General features: G+C 51.3%; 2 protein-coding genes across 3 annotated transcripts; one reads left to right on the plus strand and one right to left on the minus strand.

Annotated features, from left to right (window-relative positions):
- Positions 1 to 357: 357 nt before the first annotated feature.
- On the plus strand, positions 358 to 10,118 carry KIF20A (kinesin family member 20A). 2 transcript variants are annotated; one of them, XM_019535359.1, is made up of 19 exons: positions 358 to 554; positions 634 to 720; positions 815 to 934; positions 1,318 to 1,456; positions 1,564 to 1,751; positions 1,827 to 1,968; positions 2,136 to 2,330; positions 3,012 to 3,123; positions 3,259 to 3,330; positions 3,943 to 4,086; positions 4,170 to 4,335; positions 4,618 to 4,776; positions 4,905 to 5,044; positions 5,141 to 5,243; positions 5,941 to 6,154; positions 6,319 to 6,410; positions 6,689 to 6,826; positions 7,264 to 7,570; positions 9,780 to 10,118. In XM_019535359.1, exons 1-19 carry the CDS (start codon positions 387 to 389, stop codon positions 9,800 to 9,802), a joined length of 2,709 nt encoding a protein of 902 aa, XP_019390904.1. In that variant the 5' UTR covers positions 358 to 386; the 3' UTR covers positions 9,803 to 10,118. The 2 variants fall into 2 exon arrangements, with proteins under 2 accessions (XP_019390904.1, XP_019390905.1); XM_019535360.1 differs by lacking the exon at positions 9,780 to 10,118 and having other exon boundaries at positions 7,264 to 7,881.
- A 27-nt stretch (positions 10,119 to 10,145) lies between these two features.
- Positions 10,146 to 19,956, minus strand: CDC23 (cell division cycle 23). Its single transcript, XM_019535361.1, has 16 exons — positions 19,811 to 19,956; positions 19,679 to 19,751; positions 19,058 to 19,195; positions 18,785 to 18,827; positions 17,919 to 18,024; positions 16,367 to 16,499; positions 14,941 to 15,118; positions 14,757 to 14,854; positions 14,413 to 14,494; positions 13,701 to 13,854; positions 13,478 to 13,597; positions 13,107 to 13,182; positions 12,455 to 12,516; positions 11,588 to 11,666; positions 11,380 to 11,499; positions 10,146 to 10,547 (listed from the first exon to the last, which is right to left on the minus strand). The coding sequence occupies exons 1-16, from the start codon at positions 19,933 to 19,935 to the stop codon at positions 10,377 to 10,379; spliced, it is 1,758 nt and encodes a 585-aa protein (XP_019390906.1). The 5' UTR covers positions 19,936 to 19,956; the 3' UTR covers positions 10,146 to 10,376.
- Positions 19,957 to 20,978: the final 1,022 nt, after the last annotated feature.

Here is a 20,978-nt window from a genome sequence, read left to right on the forward strand (position 1 = left end):
CGACACTTACTGCCCGTCCCCGCCGCCATCTTCCCCGCCAGGCCCAGGCGAGAGGCGGAGCCCGCTGCAAAGGTCGCCGGGAAACGACCCAAGCGGCGCGCGGGCTGCCGGGAAGGCCGCTCGGCCCCGCGGCCAACCTCTCTCTTGCCTTGTCCCGGAGCGCGCGCTGATTGGCTGGCGGTTCGGAGCGCGCGGTTTGAAACCGCAGCACCCGCCGCTGCGCCCCGAGGTCGGTGGGACTCGGGTCGGGGGGATTGCGCGCGGGGCGGGGTGGGGTTCGGGCCGGGCGGCTTTATTGCCTCAGCGCAGCCTGAAGGACGGACAGATAGACAGAAGGGAACTGAGGCCGTTGCCGACTCGCCCGCCCCCACCCTGTAAGCCGCGCCATGGCGCAGGCCGCGCTGTCGCCGCTCGCTCCTGTGCTGTTCTCGGACGAGGAGGCCGCATCGTCCCCGGTGCTCGAGTCCACGGCGGCCGAGCTGGGCCGGGCCGCGCGCCGGGACCTGCTCTCCGACTTCTCTGCCATCTGGCCCGCCGCGGCGGGCGGCCCGCAGGTGAGGGGACGGGTGACCGGGGCCGGGCGGCGCTCGTGGGCCTCGCTGGGGGCCGTGTGTGACCCCTCGCGCTCTGTAGGTCGCCCCAAAGGACGGCGCCAAGCTGAAGGTGCACCTGCGGGTCCGACCCCTGACGCCAGCCGAGCTGGAGAAGCGGGAGGACCAGGTCAGGCCGGGGCAGCGGCTCTGGGGCTGGGACGGGCCAGGCCGGGGGACACCCCTCCCCCCCGGCGCAGCAGCTGAGCGTCCACACTTCTCAGGGCTGCGTCTGCATCGAGAGCTCGGAGACCCTCCTCTTGCGGGCGCCCGCGGACTCCTTTGCTATGCGCAGCACAGAGCGTGGCGTGGGCCAAGCCGCGCACAGGTTCACCTTCACGCAGGTGGGTGCCCGTGGGCACGGCGCAGTGGCCCTGGAGGCCGTGCCTCCTCCTGAGTTCAAGCAGCTTTGTGCTGATGGTATTGGGGCCATCTGCACCAGCCCCTGGCATCTCCCTTCCTTTGCTCCATTCCTGCGCCTGTCTGCTGCACGTTGTCTTGTGCTTGTGCTGTTGCAAGCACCATGGAGCAGGAGCCCTCGTCTTGTCCTCTGCCCGGTGCCCAAGGCAGCTGGACCCTGGTCACGTCTAGTGCTCCTAAGAGGTAGATGGAGCAGCCTGGGCCGGCTCCACCGGGGTTCGGGTGTGGGGTCAGAGGCAGTCCAGGACGAGCAGGGGTGCAGCCTGGAGAGGGAAGTCCCGCACCCCTGTGACATTTGCGTTTGCAGATCTTTGGCCCAGATGTTGGACAAAAGACGTTCTTTGATGCGACCATGAAGCAGCTGGTGCAGGATGTGCTGAATGGGCAAAACTGGCTGGTTTATACCTATGGCATCACGAACTCGGGGAAGACTCACACTATCCAGGGTAAGTGGGGGGGAGAATCGAGTGTTGGCGTACCTGGACTCATCAGAGGGAAGAAGTGCTGCTGTGTTGTGACTGAGAGCTCTGCTCGCTGCTGTCCTTTCTTCCAGGGAGCAGCAAGGACGGTGGGATTCTGCCCCGCTCCCTAGCACTCATCTTCAATAGCGTGGGAGAGCAGCTCTACCGAGCCATGGATCTCAAGCCCTCGCTCTCCAGCGAGGTGACCTGGCTAGACAGCAGGCAGGTTCAACAAGAAGAGACCAAGAAGCTGGTCTTGCTGCATGGGGGATTACGGGAGGTGAGTGTGCTTCTCCGTCCACTGTGGAAGGAAGAGGGTGCCCTGCACCAGCATCATGTTTTGCCTGTTTCCTAGCAGTTGCTGACTCCACTGAAGAGGAGCCACAACACCGAGTCCCAGCTCCAGGCTGCCACTAGTAGCAGTTATGACAGTGGAGTGGGTGGCCTCTCGTCTACCAGCCAATTTGCCAACCACTCTGAGAGCAGCCAACTGGACAGTATGTCTGGGACCCTACTGTGCTGGGGGAAGGGCAAGTAGGAGGGGATGAAGCACATTTTGGTCAGGGGTAGAAACTCTCCCTTGTCTCCTCCAATCTGTTGGGCAGGGACCTGCTGGGGCTGCAGCAATTCCTACAGCCCCCTCTGATTCTCCTCTGAAACCTAGGCTCTCGCTGGGCTGATCCAGACTGTGTCTCGCTCCATGCCTCAAGAGACGTGCAGTTCTCCATATGGGTCTCCTTTTTTGAGATTTACAATGAGCAGATCTACGACTTGCTGGAGCCAGCTCTGCCTGGCCCGAACCGCAAGAGGCAAACACTGCGGCTATGTGAAGACCCGAGCGGCAATCCCTATGTCAGAGGTAGAAACTGACCCAGCAGCATTCTGGGGAAGGACCCTGCTGGATCATTCTCCCTACTGAAGGGGACAGTAGTAACCTGGGATGGAAAAGGGAATAATGTCTGGTGGCCAGGAGCACCTGTGGAAAGCAAGCAGTAGCAGGGGGAGGGATACTGCTCTAGGGCAGTAGCTCTCAACCTCTCTTGTCTCAGGACCCATTTGTGAACATCAGTAGCCAGTCCTGCCCCAGTGCCTCCTCACTCTTGACCTGCTAGCCCCCGTGCCCAGGCCCCAGCCCCCTTGTGTTGTGTGGGTTGTGGGGAGGCGGCAGGGGGGTGGGAGACCCAAACAGCTCCTTGCAGGTTGAAACTGCAAGGGAAAAGCCAATTTACTGCATTTTTCTTGTGGGAAAAGGAGAATCCACTTCTAAAGTCTGTTCATGACCCTTTTGATGTATTCTTGCGATATACTTTTGGGTCTCTACCCATGGGTTGAGAAATGCTGCTCTAGGGCATTTTATACACAGCCAGCAGTTCCCTTCTGCTGAACTCTGTGGCTGGTATCCCTCAGGAGGCCCAAACAATGCAGGGAAGTTCAGTCTGGCTGTTGGCAGCAGCGAAGCCTGGGATGCGGTGGGTAGCCAGGACCTGGGAAGGCAAACCACATCTATCTGTACCACTTTCCCACCTGTCTGCTCTTTCAGATCTAAACTGGATCCACATCCAAGATGCCGATGAGGCCTGGAAACTCCTGAAGCTGGGTCAGAAAAACCAGAGCTTTGCCAGCACTCACCTGAACCAGAACTCCAGCCGCAGGTTGAGGGGCAGGGAGAGGAGAGGAATGGTCCTGGGGGGAGGGCTCATTTTATGGAACTAGGTGCTAGACTGGTGCCAGAGGCAGTCATTGCATGTTCTGTTCAAATGTATTTTTTTTGTCCTTGCTCCCTGCAGTCACAGCATCTTCTCCATCAGGATTCTTCACCTAACAGAGGGCAGCAGTGAGGTGGTCCCCAAAATCAGCGAGTGAGTGTGGTGCTTGGGGATGATCCTGCTGTGAGCAAGGGTGGGGGTTAGACCAGTGACCTTCTGAGGGTCTTGCTAGCCTGACTCTGATTCTCAGATTGCATGAGGCTAACAGGGCTACAGGTCCAGAGCTCTCCAGGCTGTGGTGCTGTTATGGATCTTTGGGGGGCCTTCAGAAGGTGGAACTCCCTGGGGGTGTGGAGAGCAGCTGTTGTGTGCGTGTCCCACTGCTCCCTTTGGAGAGAGCAACAAAGCTCCTCTTGGAAGCACGTGAACATCCTGCATCAGCATGAGCATGGCTGACTGACCGCATCCCTGCATCTAAGGAGGCCCTTATGACAGAGCTGCTGCTAAGCAGTTTAACGCCCATGTCTGGGATGCAGCAAGCTGGACGTACTTGCTGGATCCCTGCTTGCAAAGCAGCAACCGGCAGGGGATTTCTGGGTGAGCCTGGGCCCCTGACCTGAGCTTGGTAGTGTTGTTTGGAACAAACCTCTAGAAGAGATGGCTGAGCTGTCCTGAGGCTCAAGGAAGGTGGGGGTTGAGCTTAGGCCCGTGGGTGCATGACAACACATGGACTGTAATCACAGCAGTGCCCTGGGTCTCTTCCAGACTGTCCCTGTGTGACCTTGCTGGCTCAGAACGTTGCAAGGACCAGAAGAGCGGGGACCGAATGAAGGAGGCAAACAACATCAACACCTCTCTGCACACGCTGGGCCGCTGCATTGCTGCCCTGCGCCAGAACCAGCAGTCCAGGTGAGTAGTTCAGGGACCAGGGTGGTACGGGGGCTACCCACATACTTTTCTGCAGGCTCAGCGCATTTGTGCTCTTCCACCAGGGTGAAGCTGGTTGTGGTTCCCTTCCGGGACAGCAAGCTGACCCGTGTGTTCCAGGGTTTCTTCACAGGGCATGGGCGCTCCTCCATGATCATCAACATTAGCCAGTGTGCGTCCATGTATGATGAAACCCTGCACGTGGCCAAGTTCTCAGCACTCGCCAGCCAGGTCAGTGAGATATGTAAGTGCTGCAGTCCCTGGCAGTGCAGGGGCTTCTCTGGATCCCCATGAACCCTGTGGCTGGCTTGGATCTCAGGCCTCCTCCAGCTCCTATGCAAGTGAGCTGCTGCCCTTCAGCGCAAGGAGGTGAGGCATTCCTTGCCAGGGTGCACTGTGCTCCCAGGTCCTGCTATCTTGCAGTGAGGCTGGCTGTAACAGGAGAGCACTGGCCTGATGCTACCAAGGCTGTAGGCAATGTAGGCTCATATAAGCAACCTGTTTTCTCTTCAGCTCGTTCAAGCTCCTGCGAAAGTGGTTCTCCCATCTATCCAGTCCATCATGAGGGAACACAGACGTCTTAGCCAGAGCTCAGAAGCAGGCCTAAAGCAGGAAATGGAATCTGACGAAGAGGGTGGAGATGAAGCAGATGTGTCCTTGTATAACAAGGAGGTGGGTGATATCTGTCTTATACCCTCTGGGGTGATGTATACTGTGCAGAGGTGGGACAGTAAGACTAGGTCACCATATTGGACCTGTGGGGCACAAGGTTATGGTCTCCTTTTGTTCTGCTTCTGCAGGACTTGCTGCGTGTGGTGGATGCTGCCCGGGAGCTGCTGGTGCAGGAACGGCGGGAGAAGCTGCACCTGGAAATGCAGCTCCGGGAGGAGATCTGCAATGAGATGGTGGAGCACCTGCAGCAGAAAGAGCAGTGGTGCAGGTGCGAGGGGTTGCGGATGGGCACGGGTACTTGTCCTCTCTTAAAGCTAGGCCTCGGCTTCAGGCCTCCAAATTGATGCCATGTCACTCTCTGCAGCCAACATGTGGATGCCCAGAAGGAGCTACTGGAGGAGCTGTATGAGGACAAGCTGAGCAATCTGAAGGAGTCACTAACAGACTATTACCAGGAGGAGATCAGGGTGTGTGGCAGTGGGAGTTGGGGGTGAGGAAGGGAAGCGGATGGGGCAGGGTATGGAAACAACTTGTCTGGGTCCAGGAATGCTGCTGTCATCACCCTTGCAGCATGAAGCCTTCCAGTTTTGTGCATGGTGCCCTTAGGGTGGAACTGCCAGGCATCTCAGCTCCTCCCTGCAGCCCCGGGCTCTTCATACCCCCCAGCTCCAATTCAAGTTCTTAGCTGCTTGCTAGCCCCCAGCCTAGTGTTCCCAGGCAGGTAGCAGACACCTCTCCATCTTGCACAGGAAATCCCTCCAAAACATGGCATTGTTGTTTTAAATAAATCCCGGAGAAAATGGTGACCTCTTCACAGTAACCGTGAAGCTTTAGGAATTTCTTCTCCCATGATTCATGTTGGCCATGTTGAGTAAGTTGCATGGCTGCTTCGTTGCCTGGAGCAGGTGAGGCATCATAGAAAATTAGGGTTGGAAGGGACATCAGGAGGTCATCTCATCCAATCATTGGGCAGATCCACCTGGAGTTGCAAACCCTTCACTTACCCAGGTGTGCACAGAAGGTGGCACTTGTTGCTTTCCTGTTATTTACCTAGGTGCTCTCTGAACCAGTCCATTGCTTGGGGAAGGGATGCCCCTCAGGGCCTGAAACATTAAGGGGGCTGTATAAGTTCTTGGGTGTCAGCCAGTCTGCTGTTCCCCTCAGGAACGAGATGAGAAGATTGAAGAGCTGGAGGCTGCGCTGCAAGGGGCAAGGGTGCAGCTAGAGAACCTGGAGATGAAGCAGCAGGATGCTGGGCAAGAGGGCCTGCGCAGGTCAAAGCGAGTGGCAGCATCTGCAACCTCTATGCAACAGGAGCTGCTGGAAGCCAAAGCCAATCTGGAGCAGTGTCAGTCAGAGCTGAGAACCAGAACAGCAGGTGAGAACAGGGGCAGGGCAGCCAAGGTTGGGTAGCAGTGGGGGAAGAGAGGGGGGCAGGAGTGGAAGCAGTCAGGCTGGGACTGGCACAACCAGGTGACCATTCTCCAATGCATCTGTGATTGTTGCCTGGGGTCTTGTCATTTTGTTCCTGCTTTCTCCCAGAGCTACGCAAGTACCAGAGGCTGCTAGAGCCACCACCTTCTGCCAAACCCATCACTGCAGATGTGGACAAGAAGCTGGAGGATGGACAGAAGGTAACTGCACTCCTATGAGGGAGAAGGGGAGGGGGGTCTTCTGGCAGTGGTGTCAGGCACAACTTCCAGGCTACCTTCTACTGCAGCCCTCCTGTTGCAAACAGTCTGCAGGTCTGGGGACTAGAGTATGCTGCACTTCGCAACTAGACTAGCTCAACTCAGTCTGTGGGATGGAGACTGCTAGGGGATGAGGCCCCACCAGAACAGTCTTACACCTCTGTGTCCTACCTGCATGGCTGTGCCTGCTGCTGGCATTGGTTTTCCTGTCCCTCTTGCAGAATGTGAGGCTGCTGAGATCAGAGTTGCATAAACTCGGGGAGTGTCTGCAGTCAGCAGAAAGAGCATGTTGTCACAGCACGAGTGCAGGGAAGCTTCGCGAAACCCTCTGTACTTGTGAGGAGATCCTGGCTAGACAGGTAATGGATCACAGTGCTGGGATATGTGGGTGGCAAATCTTAGCTGACAATGGCAAATTGCTGCCCAAATCTGGCAGAAAAACACTTGTTAGTGTTCTCTAGTAGCATGAGACTATCAAACCATGTTTATTACTGGCCCTTGTCTCTGTCTGTTCCCAGCATAACAGGGTCTCAACACTTCTTGTTCCTGTTTGCTTGGAACCCCTTCTAATGGCCACCTGCATCAGGGGCAGACTACAGGGTGGGAAGTGAGGAGGCTTTCCAGTAAACTTTAAGTCACTTTGAGGTGGATGCAGCTCAGAACTCGCTCTCACTGCAAAGTGCCTCTGTGCGAGCAGCTGGTTCACTTTGACTGCAAGAGGATGGATTAACAGGGTGCTGGGCACATGTGTACAGTATTAAACAAGCCAGTTTTGGCTCTGGGTTTCTTATCACAGGACCAGACACTGGCAGAGCTGCAGAACAACATGATGCTGGTCAAGCTGGATCTACGGAAGAAAGCAGCCTGCATTGCTGAACAGTATCATACTGTGCAGAAGCTCCAGGCCCCTCCAATATCCACCTTGAAGAAGCGATTCTGTGCCAACAGAGAGAACCTGCAGCCAAGTCAGCCTCCTGGCAAAAAGCCTTTCCTGCGCAACTTCCTGCCCTGCTCACCTGCCCGTACAGCAGTGGCTGAGAGCAGCCCCTACAGCTGCATCCTGCAAGCCCGTGGAACACCAGCACACAAGACCCTGCCCTTTGGTAAGAAGTAGAGTGGGGCCCATGGGTTGGTTGAGCCTTTAAGGCACATTTTACTGTGTTTTAGCCACATGTATATAAACGACTGTATCTAGGGTAATTCTTCAGGGCTTGTGCAGACACTGTTGGGGGTGACTACCAACAAGGGCTTTAGATTGTCCACGTTGTGTCTCAGGCTAGCTGCTATTCCACTATACATGGATCAGAGCCTCAAGCCCAGACTGCAATATAACCCTGCCTCATCTTTTTTTCTTTGTATGTGTATTCTGTTACATTGTTTATGCATGACAATAAATGTCTTCCTATTGGCAGCAGCATGCATCTCCTATCAGAACTAGCCCTAGGTTTCCTGGCGTCTCCCAGGAGCTTCCTCCCTTTCAGCTTGTGCCTCTACAGCCAAGACAGTTTAAGAATTGTGCTGTAGTTGAGAGACTTTTGGATGGGCTGGTGTGGTCTCTGCTCTGCAAGGCAGCAGCACATAAGACTAGACCCTAAATCTTACATCTTTAATAAAGAACAAGACTGACAGGACTCACCGAGGAGGCAAGCCAGGCAATTGTGGAACATGTTAAAGCCTGAAAGGCACAGAACAGCTCCATGAAATGGGCTGTAGCTTCTCCAAGATGTCTTGAGTTCTACCCGTCTCAAATAGGTGAGGACAAGCTCCTGAGACAAATAGCTGACTAAGCAAAATTACCTTGTCTGAACCTAAAAAGGAAGACCTAAAGAGCAGTCCTTTCACATCAAGTAATTTTAACCAAAGGTACTGATGCCATTACCAACCATGGCTTTCACTGTGTACAGAACAAGGGCACCCCAGTAAGGACTGCAGCATCTCCTGGGTCAAATACTTTACACGCCCAACTCACAGTAGTGATGGCAGGTATAAAGTGTTCCATTGGTGAAGATGGTAAAGCAGCAACCTGGCCCGGAGTAAGCTCTCACCAAACGCTACTTGGCATGGTGGTCTGCTGCCAGCTTTGGGACAGCAGTGCTAGTCTGTTCAGCTTCTATCCTACACTGAGCAGGGTGATGGAACACACTTGTGTACCCACCTTTCATGAAAGTTGTATTTTCTTACCCTATTTGATGAGAACATGAAGAAACAGCCAGGCAGGGTAGGAATGATGGAGGGTTAAGGTGAAGCAAGTTAAGCCTTGAGCCACACTTCAGCTTTTGGCAGTATGTCTGCTCAAGGTCTCTTTGTCAGTCCTACAGGAGTACTGCAGCTCCTGCTGGGCCAAATCCCACAGGTATGAACAAAGGCAATGCAACCAGTTAGTAAGAGGAAAACAGCTTCCTCCTGCAGCTGACTTCCTTTGTGTTGCTTTTGCCATAGGGGGGGCAGCGTGTAGTTTGGGGGTAAGGATTGGCCTGAGCATGGCACTATTAAAATCAGAGGCCAGGGAAGACTTATCTGCAAAAGTTATCACTGTGGAAAATAGTGGACAAGTTGTAAACAGGCATACATGGTTTGATTGGGGCTGAAAGATCTGTGCATGACAACTGGTGTTGCTTTAGAACTGAGGCATTGTAACAGAATCTGGTCCCTTAGCAGTGAAAGGACACACAGTCTCTCTGTTCACTTATGCTCAGTTACTGTACCGTCCTGCTTTGTGATCTGTTCCTGTAAAAGGCTGTTTAGCCTTTTTAACTTAAATTAACCAGAACCCTGTGCCACAACCCAGTTGAGCAACAGCACCTTGAGCAACTGTCCAGAAGCTTGTGCAAGATCAGATTTGTTTAAGGCATGAGGCCCAACTGCCCTTCAGTTCCTCATGACTGCCTGTGACAGAGAAGCCACAGTGGCATCTGCTTGTCCTGTTCAAGTTAGCTTCATATTTTTGTGTAATTTCTCTGACACCTACATATTGGTCCGTAAGGATTCACACGGGAAGCTGCTGCACAACCCTCTACAAGCAGGGGCCCAGATCTTAGGCCTCTTACTGGTCTTGCTTGTAACTGCTTAAGTTTGGCAGCTCTAAGCAGCACCATCCCAGAGATGTGGGGGGGAAGTGCAGAAGAGCAGTGTTGTCACTCATCCCATCTCAGGGCAGCTAGGGCACAAACACAATGTGATGTTAGGTGTAAGATCTAGGCTGCTATACAGGACCCTGAACAGGGCTACTAGTAAAGCCTATGAGCCACTTTCACACCCCTCCTGGAAGAACCTGGATCTTTTCTTTACTTAGTTCAACTTTACTTGTTTTAGGACAAAGGAAAATGGTGCCATGAAACAGCCCAGGAGCAGAAATTCAGTCATCAACATTTAATGTAGCCCTCTGACTGTTTCTCCATTCAAAGTCAAAACATCTGAGCCACAGACCTAATCACAACCAGCCATTACTGCAGGTCACTTACGCACTTCTGACACCCAGGTCCCCAGATGCCGCTTCCTCTCATGGCAGCAGGGTGCCTCTCTGCTGCTCACAGCAGAAAAGCAGCATGTGGGACACCTGTGAGTTAATGTGTGCAGAGAAGCCTGGCACTCTTGCCATAAGCAGTGATGATCCCATTCTGGCCCTGATGGGAGTTCAGCTCATCTGTTTCACCTGGTGCAGACAAGCCTCCCCACCCTACCTGGAACTGCTTCTCACAAAGTTGGGATTTGCTACATTTGGGCAATGGCACTACACTGCCCTGAGGTCTCAGCACAGGCACTTTGTCTGGGCCCCACTGCAAGTTTTGTTGTGCTGCCTGGTCTTCAGGTTCAGGATTCCTGCCCTCAAGGAAAGACAGTGCCAAACACAGAAGCTTCACTGCAAAGGTGGCCGTTTCAGGGATGGGAAACAGCCCCTGTCTGCACAGCTCACGGCGTAACTGAGGACAGGTTGAGTGGAGACACGCGACGTGTAGGAGTGTTATTGGCCGATAGCGATGCAGGGAGGAAGAAGGAAGCAGAGATCTCCGTGGAGGAGTTTTCTCCTTGATTGCGTAGTTGCAAGATCTGTCGCAGCAAGGCCTTTCCTTCTTCTCTTGTCTAAAAGGAAGCAAGAAGATAGCATCAATAAAGGTCAGATCCAGGCCTGCTGGAGATGCCAGGAGAGTCAGAGTCAAATTCACCAGGAGCGTGAACTGTTACATATCCCATAGCAACACAATGTTGAGTCTGCAGGATACCGTGCACCTTACCCCCAGATATTTACTTTAATGCTATTAAAAGCAGTGTTAAGAGACAACCATCCCCCTTTTAATATATCCTTTGGCACCCAAAGTACAAGCTTTAAGTACCTCCCAGCCACTGCTGTAATACCCAACTACATTCCACAGAAAATTGGCAAGAGCAAAGTGCTGAATGGACTTGAGAGAAGTGGAGACTCCACTTTCTAGAAGGGGCCAGTGTCATGCCATGCTGTCCTCTTCTGGGCTGAAGTAACCCACCATGTGCTGTGATAGAGAATCTCCTGGTATCTGAGGCCAGTGTACAAGGGGAGTGAGCACTATGGCACCTTGGTGCTGTTCAGTGAAGCAGGCTGATCTGAGACAAGGAATCTAGGGGATTCTGATACCAACTGGGCAGCAAGACCATCAGGCCCTACACAAAGGCAGAAGGCTTTATTCGTGGAGGTTAATGGATATTTCAGCTCATGTTCTTTGCCCCCTAAATGCAGTCTGAGTTAATTCAGCTGTGCCAAAGAGCAACAGCAGATGATGTGTGCTCTACACTAGACGCCTCCACGTGGCCATGAGGACAATGCGCTGCAGGTGATGCAGCTCACTCCTTAAAATCAGGAAATCCCTCTCACTGGGGAGGCAGAACCAACATCCAAGTCTCCCATGAAAGGAGCTCTGGGGACTGTCTGGCTACTCACATCATTGAATGCGCAGCATTTCTGAGCACATGCTGAGGCTTCGTCCCACAGCTTACACTTGAAGTAGTATTGAGCCAGGTAGCGGAAGGCAGTGCTCACCTCCAGATGCTCCACTATCTCCTGAAGTAATAAGAAAGCAGTAAGAGCCAGTTCCTCTCCACTCAGTCTTGCCTCCCACCCCCCTGCTGCCCCTACGGCACTGACTTACCCCACAGGAATAGATGTCTTGAATGTACTTGACATAGCACTGTGCAGCCTGTTCGGATTCGTTCAGCTGTTCATGCAGCCTGAGAAAGGAGAAAGACTGTCACAGGGGAGGAGCAGAGTAGGGAAGATACCTGCTTTTTGCATCTCCAGCTGTTCTGGGTGGACCTATACAAAGGGAAAATCACCCCAACGCTACCCCACTCCAACTGCAGCAAGCCCTAGCCCACTAGAATTTGCCAAAGAATCCAGCGCAGACAGAGCACAGTGACCAGCTGCCCAGCAAACCAACACAACTGCCCAGAGAAGAGCCAGCCAGCTGGCAGGAGCTCTTGCAAAAGCCACCAAGGAATTCACTACAATTGTGAAAGGTTAAATAATGTGCTGCAATTTTGAGTAGCTTTGGCTGTTTGCTTCAACCTCTGCAGCTGAACTTTATTCCACATCCATCCTTTCCTCCCCATATTTCCATGTAGCTTATCCCCAGTTACACCTTCAAAAATCAGAGCCAGCATCACCTTGCTCACTCTGCTGCTGTGGTACACACCCCTGCCCCACTCCTGACTAGTTCTGAGGCAGGATCTGTCTGCTACTTTGTACTGGGCCCAGCACAACGGAGCACCTTCAGCAGTACTGTAATGAACCTGATTCCCAATTAGCACTGCCTGACAAAGTCACCCTGGCCCATGGGGAATTAGTATGTTCAGAGACCTAAAACACTGGCATTCCCAAAGTCCTTCTGGGTATACTCTCCCCACCACAGTTAATGCCACCCAGCTCCTACCCAACATTTACAGAGATCTCAAACTGCTTTAAGAAGGAGTCAATCTACCCTAAGTACTAGGAACAACAAATGCACATCTGTACTTACTTTGCTAGTTTCACCAATGCCATCTTCTCCACATCTCCCACAGCATAAGCTCTCCAATAACACTGCCAGAGAAGAAATAAGCACTTGCACAAGCATCTCGACAAAGCATGTATAGGAGATGCAAGCGAGTCAAAGTTGCTGCAGGGGCCTCTGGCAGGGGGATGAAGAGAACTGGGCCTCTGGAAAGCAAGACTGGACAAATTCACCATCCGGTCTGGGCTGACACAGAGAACAAAGCTTCCCTTAATGACAAGAGAAATCAGCTAAGACTAGCCTCAGACAACACTACACCAGCAGTTCCCAACCTCTGGTACGGGTACCACCAGTGGTACACAAACAACAACTTGGCAGTGGTTCGTGTTAACAGATTTATTATAATTACTTTATAGGACAAAAATCTGCTGGCGGTACTTAAGGTTGTATCATTTTAAACTGGTAGTGCACACTCTCTCAGAGTTTGGGAATGGCTGTACTACACCAGTTCTCCCACCCCTCATGAGACCACAGAACAGCTAGTTCCTCATTCATTCTTCCTCTCCAGCTGTGTGGACAAAAAGCTCTGGGGGCCTGGAGTATCACACTGGGTAGACCAGTAGTAACCAGCCATCCGGGCAGATGCATTAAAACTCAGCCTCTCTGAAACCTCACTCACCTTTTTGGCTTCCACCAACTGATTGAGTTTCTCGTAACATTCTCCCAGAGCAACCAGCATACGGGAATCATTGGGCCTGAAAAGACACAAGTCAGTCAAACTGGCTGATGAGAAAATCAAGCTACCTCAGAACCCAATATTGTTTCAGGTTAATTGAGCACTCAGCCCTACCCCAAAATATATCATTGCATACACTCCCTAAGCTAGCAGGAGTATTAATCCTTTACTGATGTACACAAGGATTAAGTCACTATAGTGAGGCTACATACTTTGTCAGAAGAGGCACCGGTAACTCAGCTCCCATATTTGTCTCTTAGCTAACAGCAGTTCAGAGTTTGCATCCACAGGTATGGCTACTTTTCTAGCTTTACCTGAGCTGGTGGGCCCGCCGGTAGTAGTAGAGACAGTAAAAAGGCATCTTGAGGATCTCATATGTCTGCCCTAGTCCATACCAGGCTCTGTAGTCCCTCTTGTTCACCTCTATGGCATGTCTGCCACAAAAAAAGAGATGCAAGTACTAGCATACACAGGGGTAGGAAGGAGAATTCCTAAGCAGAGCACCATAAGATACTTGGCCCCCAGCCCTGCACACACCTGTAAGCCTGGATGGCTGCAGATGTGTTCTTCATTTCCATGTACTCGTGTCCCATGAGAGTCCAAGCTCCAAGATACCGAGGATTCAGCTTTAAGGCTCTCTGGAAATACAGCGCTGCTTTTTCATGCTGGGAGCGCAAACTATAGTAATTCCCTAAAGCAAAGTCACCGGATTAAAACAAGTGAGGGAAAACAGCAAAGACCTAGGAAATGGGTGGAAGCAGCAGCAGCAACCGTTGCTTTTTCAGAAACCTTGGAAAATGCAGCAGCCTACTAAGGCAAATCCAACTCAACCCCTTCTGCCAAACAGCAGCTAGTGCAGATTTTTATTTGTCTCTCCTCCAATGCTCTGACAAAGAACTTTTTCCAACTGCGGCAGCCAACAATGCTCTCACTGTGCTGGGTGAAGACAACTGCACCAAGCCAGTTTTCCACATCTTGTTTGGGAATTAAGTGTCCAGAATTGCACTGCAGGTTTCCAGGTGGGATCTTGGAGCTTTTATACAAGGGATCACCACCGTGTCGTTTATAAAACCTGCCTCAACTGTGCTGCCAACAGTGCACCAGCTCACGTCACTGCTTGCTCAGTCTCATTTTTACTGTTTTACCCCAAGAAAAGCTGCCTCCATTAGGACAGACTCAATAGCCTAGTTAATGTGGCCCCCACACTGAAGGCACAGAGGTCAAATCAAGCAGGAGGGCTGGTTCTTACCTATGACACAGCAAGTCTCAACACGATACTTGTCAATCTCACACAGATTGTGAGCCAGGTAGCTCAGCTCAGGTTTCATGCTCTGGGGGAATAGAAGAGGGAGACCCATGTGGGGACAAGTGTGATGCCACTTCAGAGGGAAGAGAAATGGGAGGGGGAATTCATACACAGTATCTCAATCCACTGTGAAGGAAGGAGGAGCTACAACTCTACACTCAAGAGTTATGTTAGTGTTAATTCAGTCGGATCAGCCATACTCAGGTATTCTGCCAAGGTGGCACAAATTGCTCTTTGCGGGTAGCTAATATTGCACAGGAATGTAGGCAACAGAAGGGTGGGCTTACCCGAACATATAGCAGGTTGGAAAATGTGTCCATGTTCTCTATCCTGTACGGATCTTGCTTCCTCAGTTCGTTGAAGATGGAAAGAGCTTTGTCAATATCTGAGGAAAGAGCAAAGCAGGTATCACAAGCACTCCTGAAGAGTTTGCAGCAGAAGGCACATTGCCTACTGACAGGGCTTCCAGACCTCGGATGTTGTGGTAGGCAACTGCAATCTGAGAGATGATGTAGGTGCTTTTGGCGAATCCTGCATCGATGAGACTCTGGTACTTCTGCAGAGCCTCTTCAATCAGTTGCAGCTCTGTGTAAATGTGTGCCAAGAAGAACTCCTTCATCCACGTATCTGGCAAGGACAGGAACTTCAGCTGGCACGAACCAAATAGAGATGACACCCACTTCAACAACAGTCCATGGTATGAGAATCAAAGACAGCATCAGTTTAACATCCAATATTTCTACTGGTAGCAGCAGTGGAAGTCCCCTAACAGAACACTCTTATGAAAGATGCTAAATCCTTCATATAAACTAATATATCAGTAACATTTTGATAAGCCAAACAGACTGAACTCTAGGATTCACTAAAAGGTATTTTGTCTGACTCTTAAATCATGAGGCTGTTTTCTGTGCCCTCTCCATTTTTTTCAATGTGGCGTTTAAAACAGACACCAGAGCTATACGCAGCATTGCAGTCCAAGGAACACCTAATGCCATTTCCAGAGGTTAAAAAAAAAAAATCACTCCCCTATTCCTCCTCCCCTCTTCAGATTAATCTAATGACTTCATTAGCCTCTTCTGATGTAACACCAGAATGTAACCTGTGTTCTCGCACAAACTCATGGTGATCCTAACACACTCTTCAAAGCAAGTCACAGTCTCCATTTTGGCAAGGGTATCAGTGCACTGATAAAAACATACTGACTTGCCCCAAGCCTAGAACCAATTCCTATGAAGGCCCACTAGGACCACACCCTATCTGATGGCAATTCTGTTATTCAGTCACTTCCTAATCTATTTAACAGACTTGACTCATATTGTAAGGGGCTAATTATTTAACCAGACTACCATGTGGTAACAAGTGGCATGCAGAGGCCTTAAGTATACTGCAACTTATAGATACCCATACTTGTCATCTGAAAGAGGGAAGTCAGGTGTATTTAATGAAGCCTAATATATTAATTGGCCCTGCCAGCTCTGGATTAGTCCAAGGCTTTCCAGTTTTCTTGTCAGTCTCCAGCCCCCCCATTTCACAACTTTATTTACACTAATTACAGTATACATCTCCCCCAGGTATCCATTTATCATGATCTGATTATTTGTTTGGTTGCTAATGGTTGCTTTCCGTTATGTAAGGGAGAGGCTCAAACAGAACCGTGGGGGGATAAGAATAATCCAATGAGATCCTGTCTATAGGAAAACTTTCCAGACTACACTATTGTGTATGCTGGAGCTGCTTACCGTCTCAAAAACAGTTACAGTTCAAGGTTCTCATTTCTGCTTCTGAATTAAAAATAACACCAGTCTCACAACATGAGCCCATCACCCACCAGACCACATAACAAACTGATGCTAGGTTCTAGAATTGCGACTGCATTTTAGTATTTGTCAGTTTTTACCATCTCCTTGTCTGTGATCAGGTTACATAGCTCCAGCCAGGCTCCCCAATGTAAAGGCAAAACATGAGCTGCTTCAACAAATACATCTATGGCCTCTTTCACTAGGTCCAGCTTTCGCAGCACAACACCATAGCTGTAGAGAAAGATACCAGTGTAACTCTCTGCACTGCTCACCTCAACCAGCTGCCCATGCTAAAAAAGCTATACCAAAACTCTCAACTACCTCAGACAAGCCACAGGGCTGCAAGAAAGAAAAATCATCAAGTTCCTAGCAGCAAAAAAGAACTCTTTCTTATGGAGAAGCAACAACATCAAATTTACTAGATGCATTAAACAGTTTGATCTATAGGATATTGCTGAAATGACCAAAATTACAAATCAGTTCAGAGAAAAGAATTAAAAGTATCATTAAGTAATTTTTCATTAGAGCACCTGACTTTTCTTTGCACTTTAAAGATACAAGCACTGCCCTTTGGCTACGTGGCTGCTTCTCATATGCCAATTTCTTAAATAGATTACATATAGGTAATATTTATCAGAGGGTTGTAAGAATGAGCATGAGATCAAATCCCATTTTCTATGGAATAGTTGCTAAACACTATCCATTATTTGAAAGTTAAAATGAGTCACTGCAGGGGCAGAACTTAAGTTTCTCTTGTGAGACCCTACTCTTTTTATTGTAATGCTTGCCCCTGAGCAACTGAGCCAACTTTGGTTATCCTATCTCTAGTTACCATCAGTCATGCTTTTCCCAGAATTGGGGAATTCTCGATTCTCACATCACCAGTGTGCTGGTACCCAGTTGACTAGGAAAGGATGCATTAAGTCCTCCCCTACTGACCGATTACAAAAGGGATACCACTTGTTTAGCAGTAAGGGTCTGAATTAGATCTCCAGTCAGATGTTCAAACACTGCTGTAGATCTAATGAGGGGTTGTACTCTACTCACACAGTAGAAAAACCTCCTAAAAATCTAAGTTATGCAATTTGTCAAAATGTGTTTTGCATTTTAGACAATTATCATACAACCGGCTGGTAGTCTCAATGTGCGACTGCGCCCCATCATTGTGCAGGTGATGGAAGACATCAATCTAATAGCTTGGCTCAAGTCTGACTCTTTAGCTTGCACTGTAAGGCACACATTTACCTCTGCAGGCCTTCAGCTCAAATACCAGTGCTGGCCAAGGTAAAAGCTACCATAGTGTTCCAGGCTAATATGTTTGAACCTTGATCAGCCTATGTCACACCATCAGGGATAGGGAACTCTGAGGATGTAGAGTCCAAAGCAAAATCTCATCAACAAGATGAAGATGAACCAGGATACCCAACCTATCATTGCTCATTTCTGTCCTCCAAAATTCTGGATAGTTCAAGTGCATTCTGCCATGATTTTAAGTGCTGCTAAACTATTAGTTAACTCTCCAATGGGCACTCCATTCCCTTAGGAAAAGGATAAGGGAAGCACAGGGTGACTTAGAAATCACTATATGCCAATCCCACTCATTGAGTATCCTTGATCCAAGGATTCATATGGAGACTCAGAGATACTTACAGATAAAGACCAAATCCATCTAGTTCTCGTGCTTTGTGTTTCTTGCTAAGCTCCACCCTTAGCTCTCTCAGGGCTTCATTTTTCACCTGTCCCTTCTCCAAAGGACCTGCAAGGAAAGTCAGAGTCAGGTTCTAGTGTAAGTCATCACGCCTCAGTGATCAGATGCTACAGTCCCTCATTGTCTTGTGACTTTACCAGGTTAGACGTTTACAGAAAACAGTCCCTTCTCTTCAGGCAAGTGCATCTGATGAAGCAGGTTGTTGCCTACAACAGCTCATGCTTCTGAAGCAGTTAGTCTCTAAACATGTCCCCCTACCCTACCTGTGCCCCAACTTCAGACTAATGCGGGCCTGGTGCTGGCCTTTAAATTAAAACAAAAGTTACCTAGCTTGATTTTCTGCAGGACAGTGGTGTATTTCACCTGGTAATTCCTGTGCCAGGCACATAACAGCTGAAACTATATTCTGGAGCCGTATTCTAGTATTGGCCACACTGATGACAGAGGTAAAAGTGCTCTCCTGCACCTAACTCACCACTTCTCCCTTTGCATTGGTAAGGATCACAAAAGCCTCTGCCAGAGACCTACAGTCAGTTTACTGGGACTCTCACATTCTTTCCAGAGGAACCACTGTCCAGAATACAAGCCCAACCCTTTAAATGGAAGTCGTCATCTTTAAGAAGTGCCAGAAAGAATTTGTGGCAAATGCCTCAAAGAAAAAGTAGACTGCTCACATCCAGCGGACTGAACATGCCATTCAATCATTTACTCCTGGGCCAGAGGCAGAAATGGCTTGTACAGAGAGTCAGAAATGTCAGTGTTATCGTCTTGGCTTCTTTATTCCAGATAAGAAAAATCAGATCCTTACCCAGACTATCCACTGTTTCATCATCTTTCTTCTTTTCTCCTGACTGTGGAAAGAGAACAAACTTGTTTTTACAGGCTGCAGGGTAACCCTACTGGTGACACTGTATTCTAGCTCCAGAAACACCACTAATAATGGTTTGGTTTAACAAGAAAACAAGGGGTTAAACCTGGCCTTTCAGATGGTTGCTAGAAAAGACCCTGGTGGAAGATTAAGACAGGTGAAAACAGAAGGGGTAGAGTTAATGTGGAAGAACAGACTTCACCACTGCCTCACCAGGTATCTGGAGTACATGTACAGGAAGTACGCCTTCTGGCTCTTGCAGCCCCGCAGGAAGTAGGCAGCCCGGTCATACTCCTTCAGATCAAAGTAGGACTTGGCCAGCGTGTAAGCATCCAGATCGCGAGCATCCTCCTGGAGGCACAGGAGACTGAGCTCAAAGGCTGCAGCTTCCTTGGAAACCACTTTTTGGCGACAACCACTAGTACAAATGTGTTCTGGATGGTGAATCTTACACCACCCGCACGAAGACAGCTCAAACACTATCCTACTTTCACCCCATCCCAATATTTCCCCCCAGTCCTTTCATACAGGTGATTTAAAGTGTATTTAGAAATGCTGCATCTATATGCTACCGCTCCCAAAAAGAGGAAGTGCGACACGGCCAACGCCAGAACAGCCACGAGGGAAGGAGCCAGGAGGGGCAGAGAGGCACGGTGCCGGACTGAAGCCTCCTGCTTCAAACCCCAACTGGCGGCTGTTCAGAGCACTGGCTCTCCTTCGAGACCTGCTGCAGGGTCCGGCCTGCGCCCGCCTACCCGCCGTTGCACGAAACCGTCTCTGCTCCGCCCGTGCCGGCCGGGCGAGCCGAGAGCGGCGGAGGCCCCGCGCCCGTACCTCGGTGAGCGGCGGCGGCGGCGGCAGGTCACCGAGCGGCAGCGGCTCCAGGGCGAAGGCCAGCTCGGAGGCCCTGCGGCGAGAGATGGCGGGTGAGCGCCACGAGTCCCAGTCCCAGTCCCAGTCCCAGTCCATTTCCCGCTGTGCTGCAGGCCGCGCTCGCGGCTCCGCTCCGCTACGCTCAGCAACTGCTTCTTGATCTCGCGCAGGTCGGAGAAGTCGCCACCGATGAGCCCCGCCACTGCCGCCGCCGCCATCTTGCCGGCGAGCTGCGGGCCAATCGGGGGCCGGCGTGCTGGGAAGCGCTCCTATTGGTCGGCGGAGCCCCGCGGCGCGGGACGCAGTGGTGGCTGTTGATTGGCTAGGAGCGTTGGCGCGCGTTGAGGCGCGGAGCGTTGTTGCAGGCCTGGCGTCGCCCTGCCCCTGGCAGTGGGGCCCGGTGTTGTCCCGCGCTAGTCGTGTGCTCGGTCGAGCTCGGCTCTGCCCGTTCGAGGCCCCTCCCCACCCCGGGGCTCGCCGAGTGTGCAGGCGGCCTGGGAAGGGTGCGGTGCTGCTCCCGCTCTTCTGCCTGTGCCGGCACGATGAGCGCGGCCCGCGCGACCCCCAGCAGGCAGGGAGGCAGGAGGAGGGGGTGGGATCTCCCTGAGGGCTCCGATCGGAAGTGGGGACGCCTGGCCCGGGCTCGACCTGGGCTGCGCCCCGCGCGGAGCCGACTCCCCGGTTAAACTGCCAGACACGCCGCGGCGGCGGTCGGCTCTCAGCCGGTCATGCCGCGCTCGCTCGTTGCTGGACTACGCTCTCTTCAGTGGAAATCCCCCGTGCTGCCCTTGGCCGTGTGGGGCTGGAAGGGGACGGGGGATTAAGTGCAGCCTCATTGCAGAGACCTCGTCTTAAACGGTTCAGGCGGAGCCCTCCCGTCGTTCTGTAACCGTGCTGCTCCTCCTAGGAGGCTGTTCCCAAGCTTCGCTGTGGAGGTGGTTAGCATCCTTCTCATTTCCAGGCAGTTTACACCCAGTTGCTCTTGTTTCACCCTTGTCTCTCCTCCTCCTCTGTTGTTCATGCCCCAGGGTTCATCCGTGCTGGAGCCAGTGTTACCAGCACTGTGTCAGTGATTCTCAAGCACCGGCTTCACTGGACCAGACATTGTGTGCAGATGCCCATCTCCAGGCTTCCAAAGCAAGTGCTGTACTATTATTCCCAGTTTAGTTGTGCCATGAGATCTTGCCGTGGCCAGAGGAAACACTGCAAGGACACATTGAATGTAGACCTCAAGAAAACATGCCAACATCAAGAGCTGGGT

Source organism: Crocodylus porosus, unplaced genomic scaffold, assembly GCF_001723895.1.
Source record: "Crocodylus porosus isolate Cpor-Errol unplaced genomic scaffold, CroPor_comp1, whole genome shotgun sequence".
NCBI lineage: Eukaryota > Metazoa > Chordata > Crocodylia > Crocodylidae > Crocodylus > Crocodylus porosus.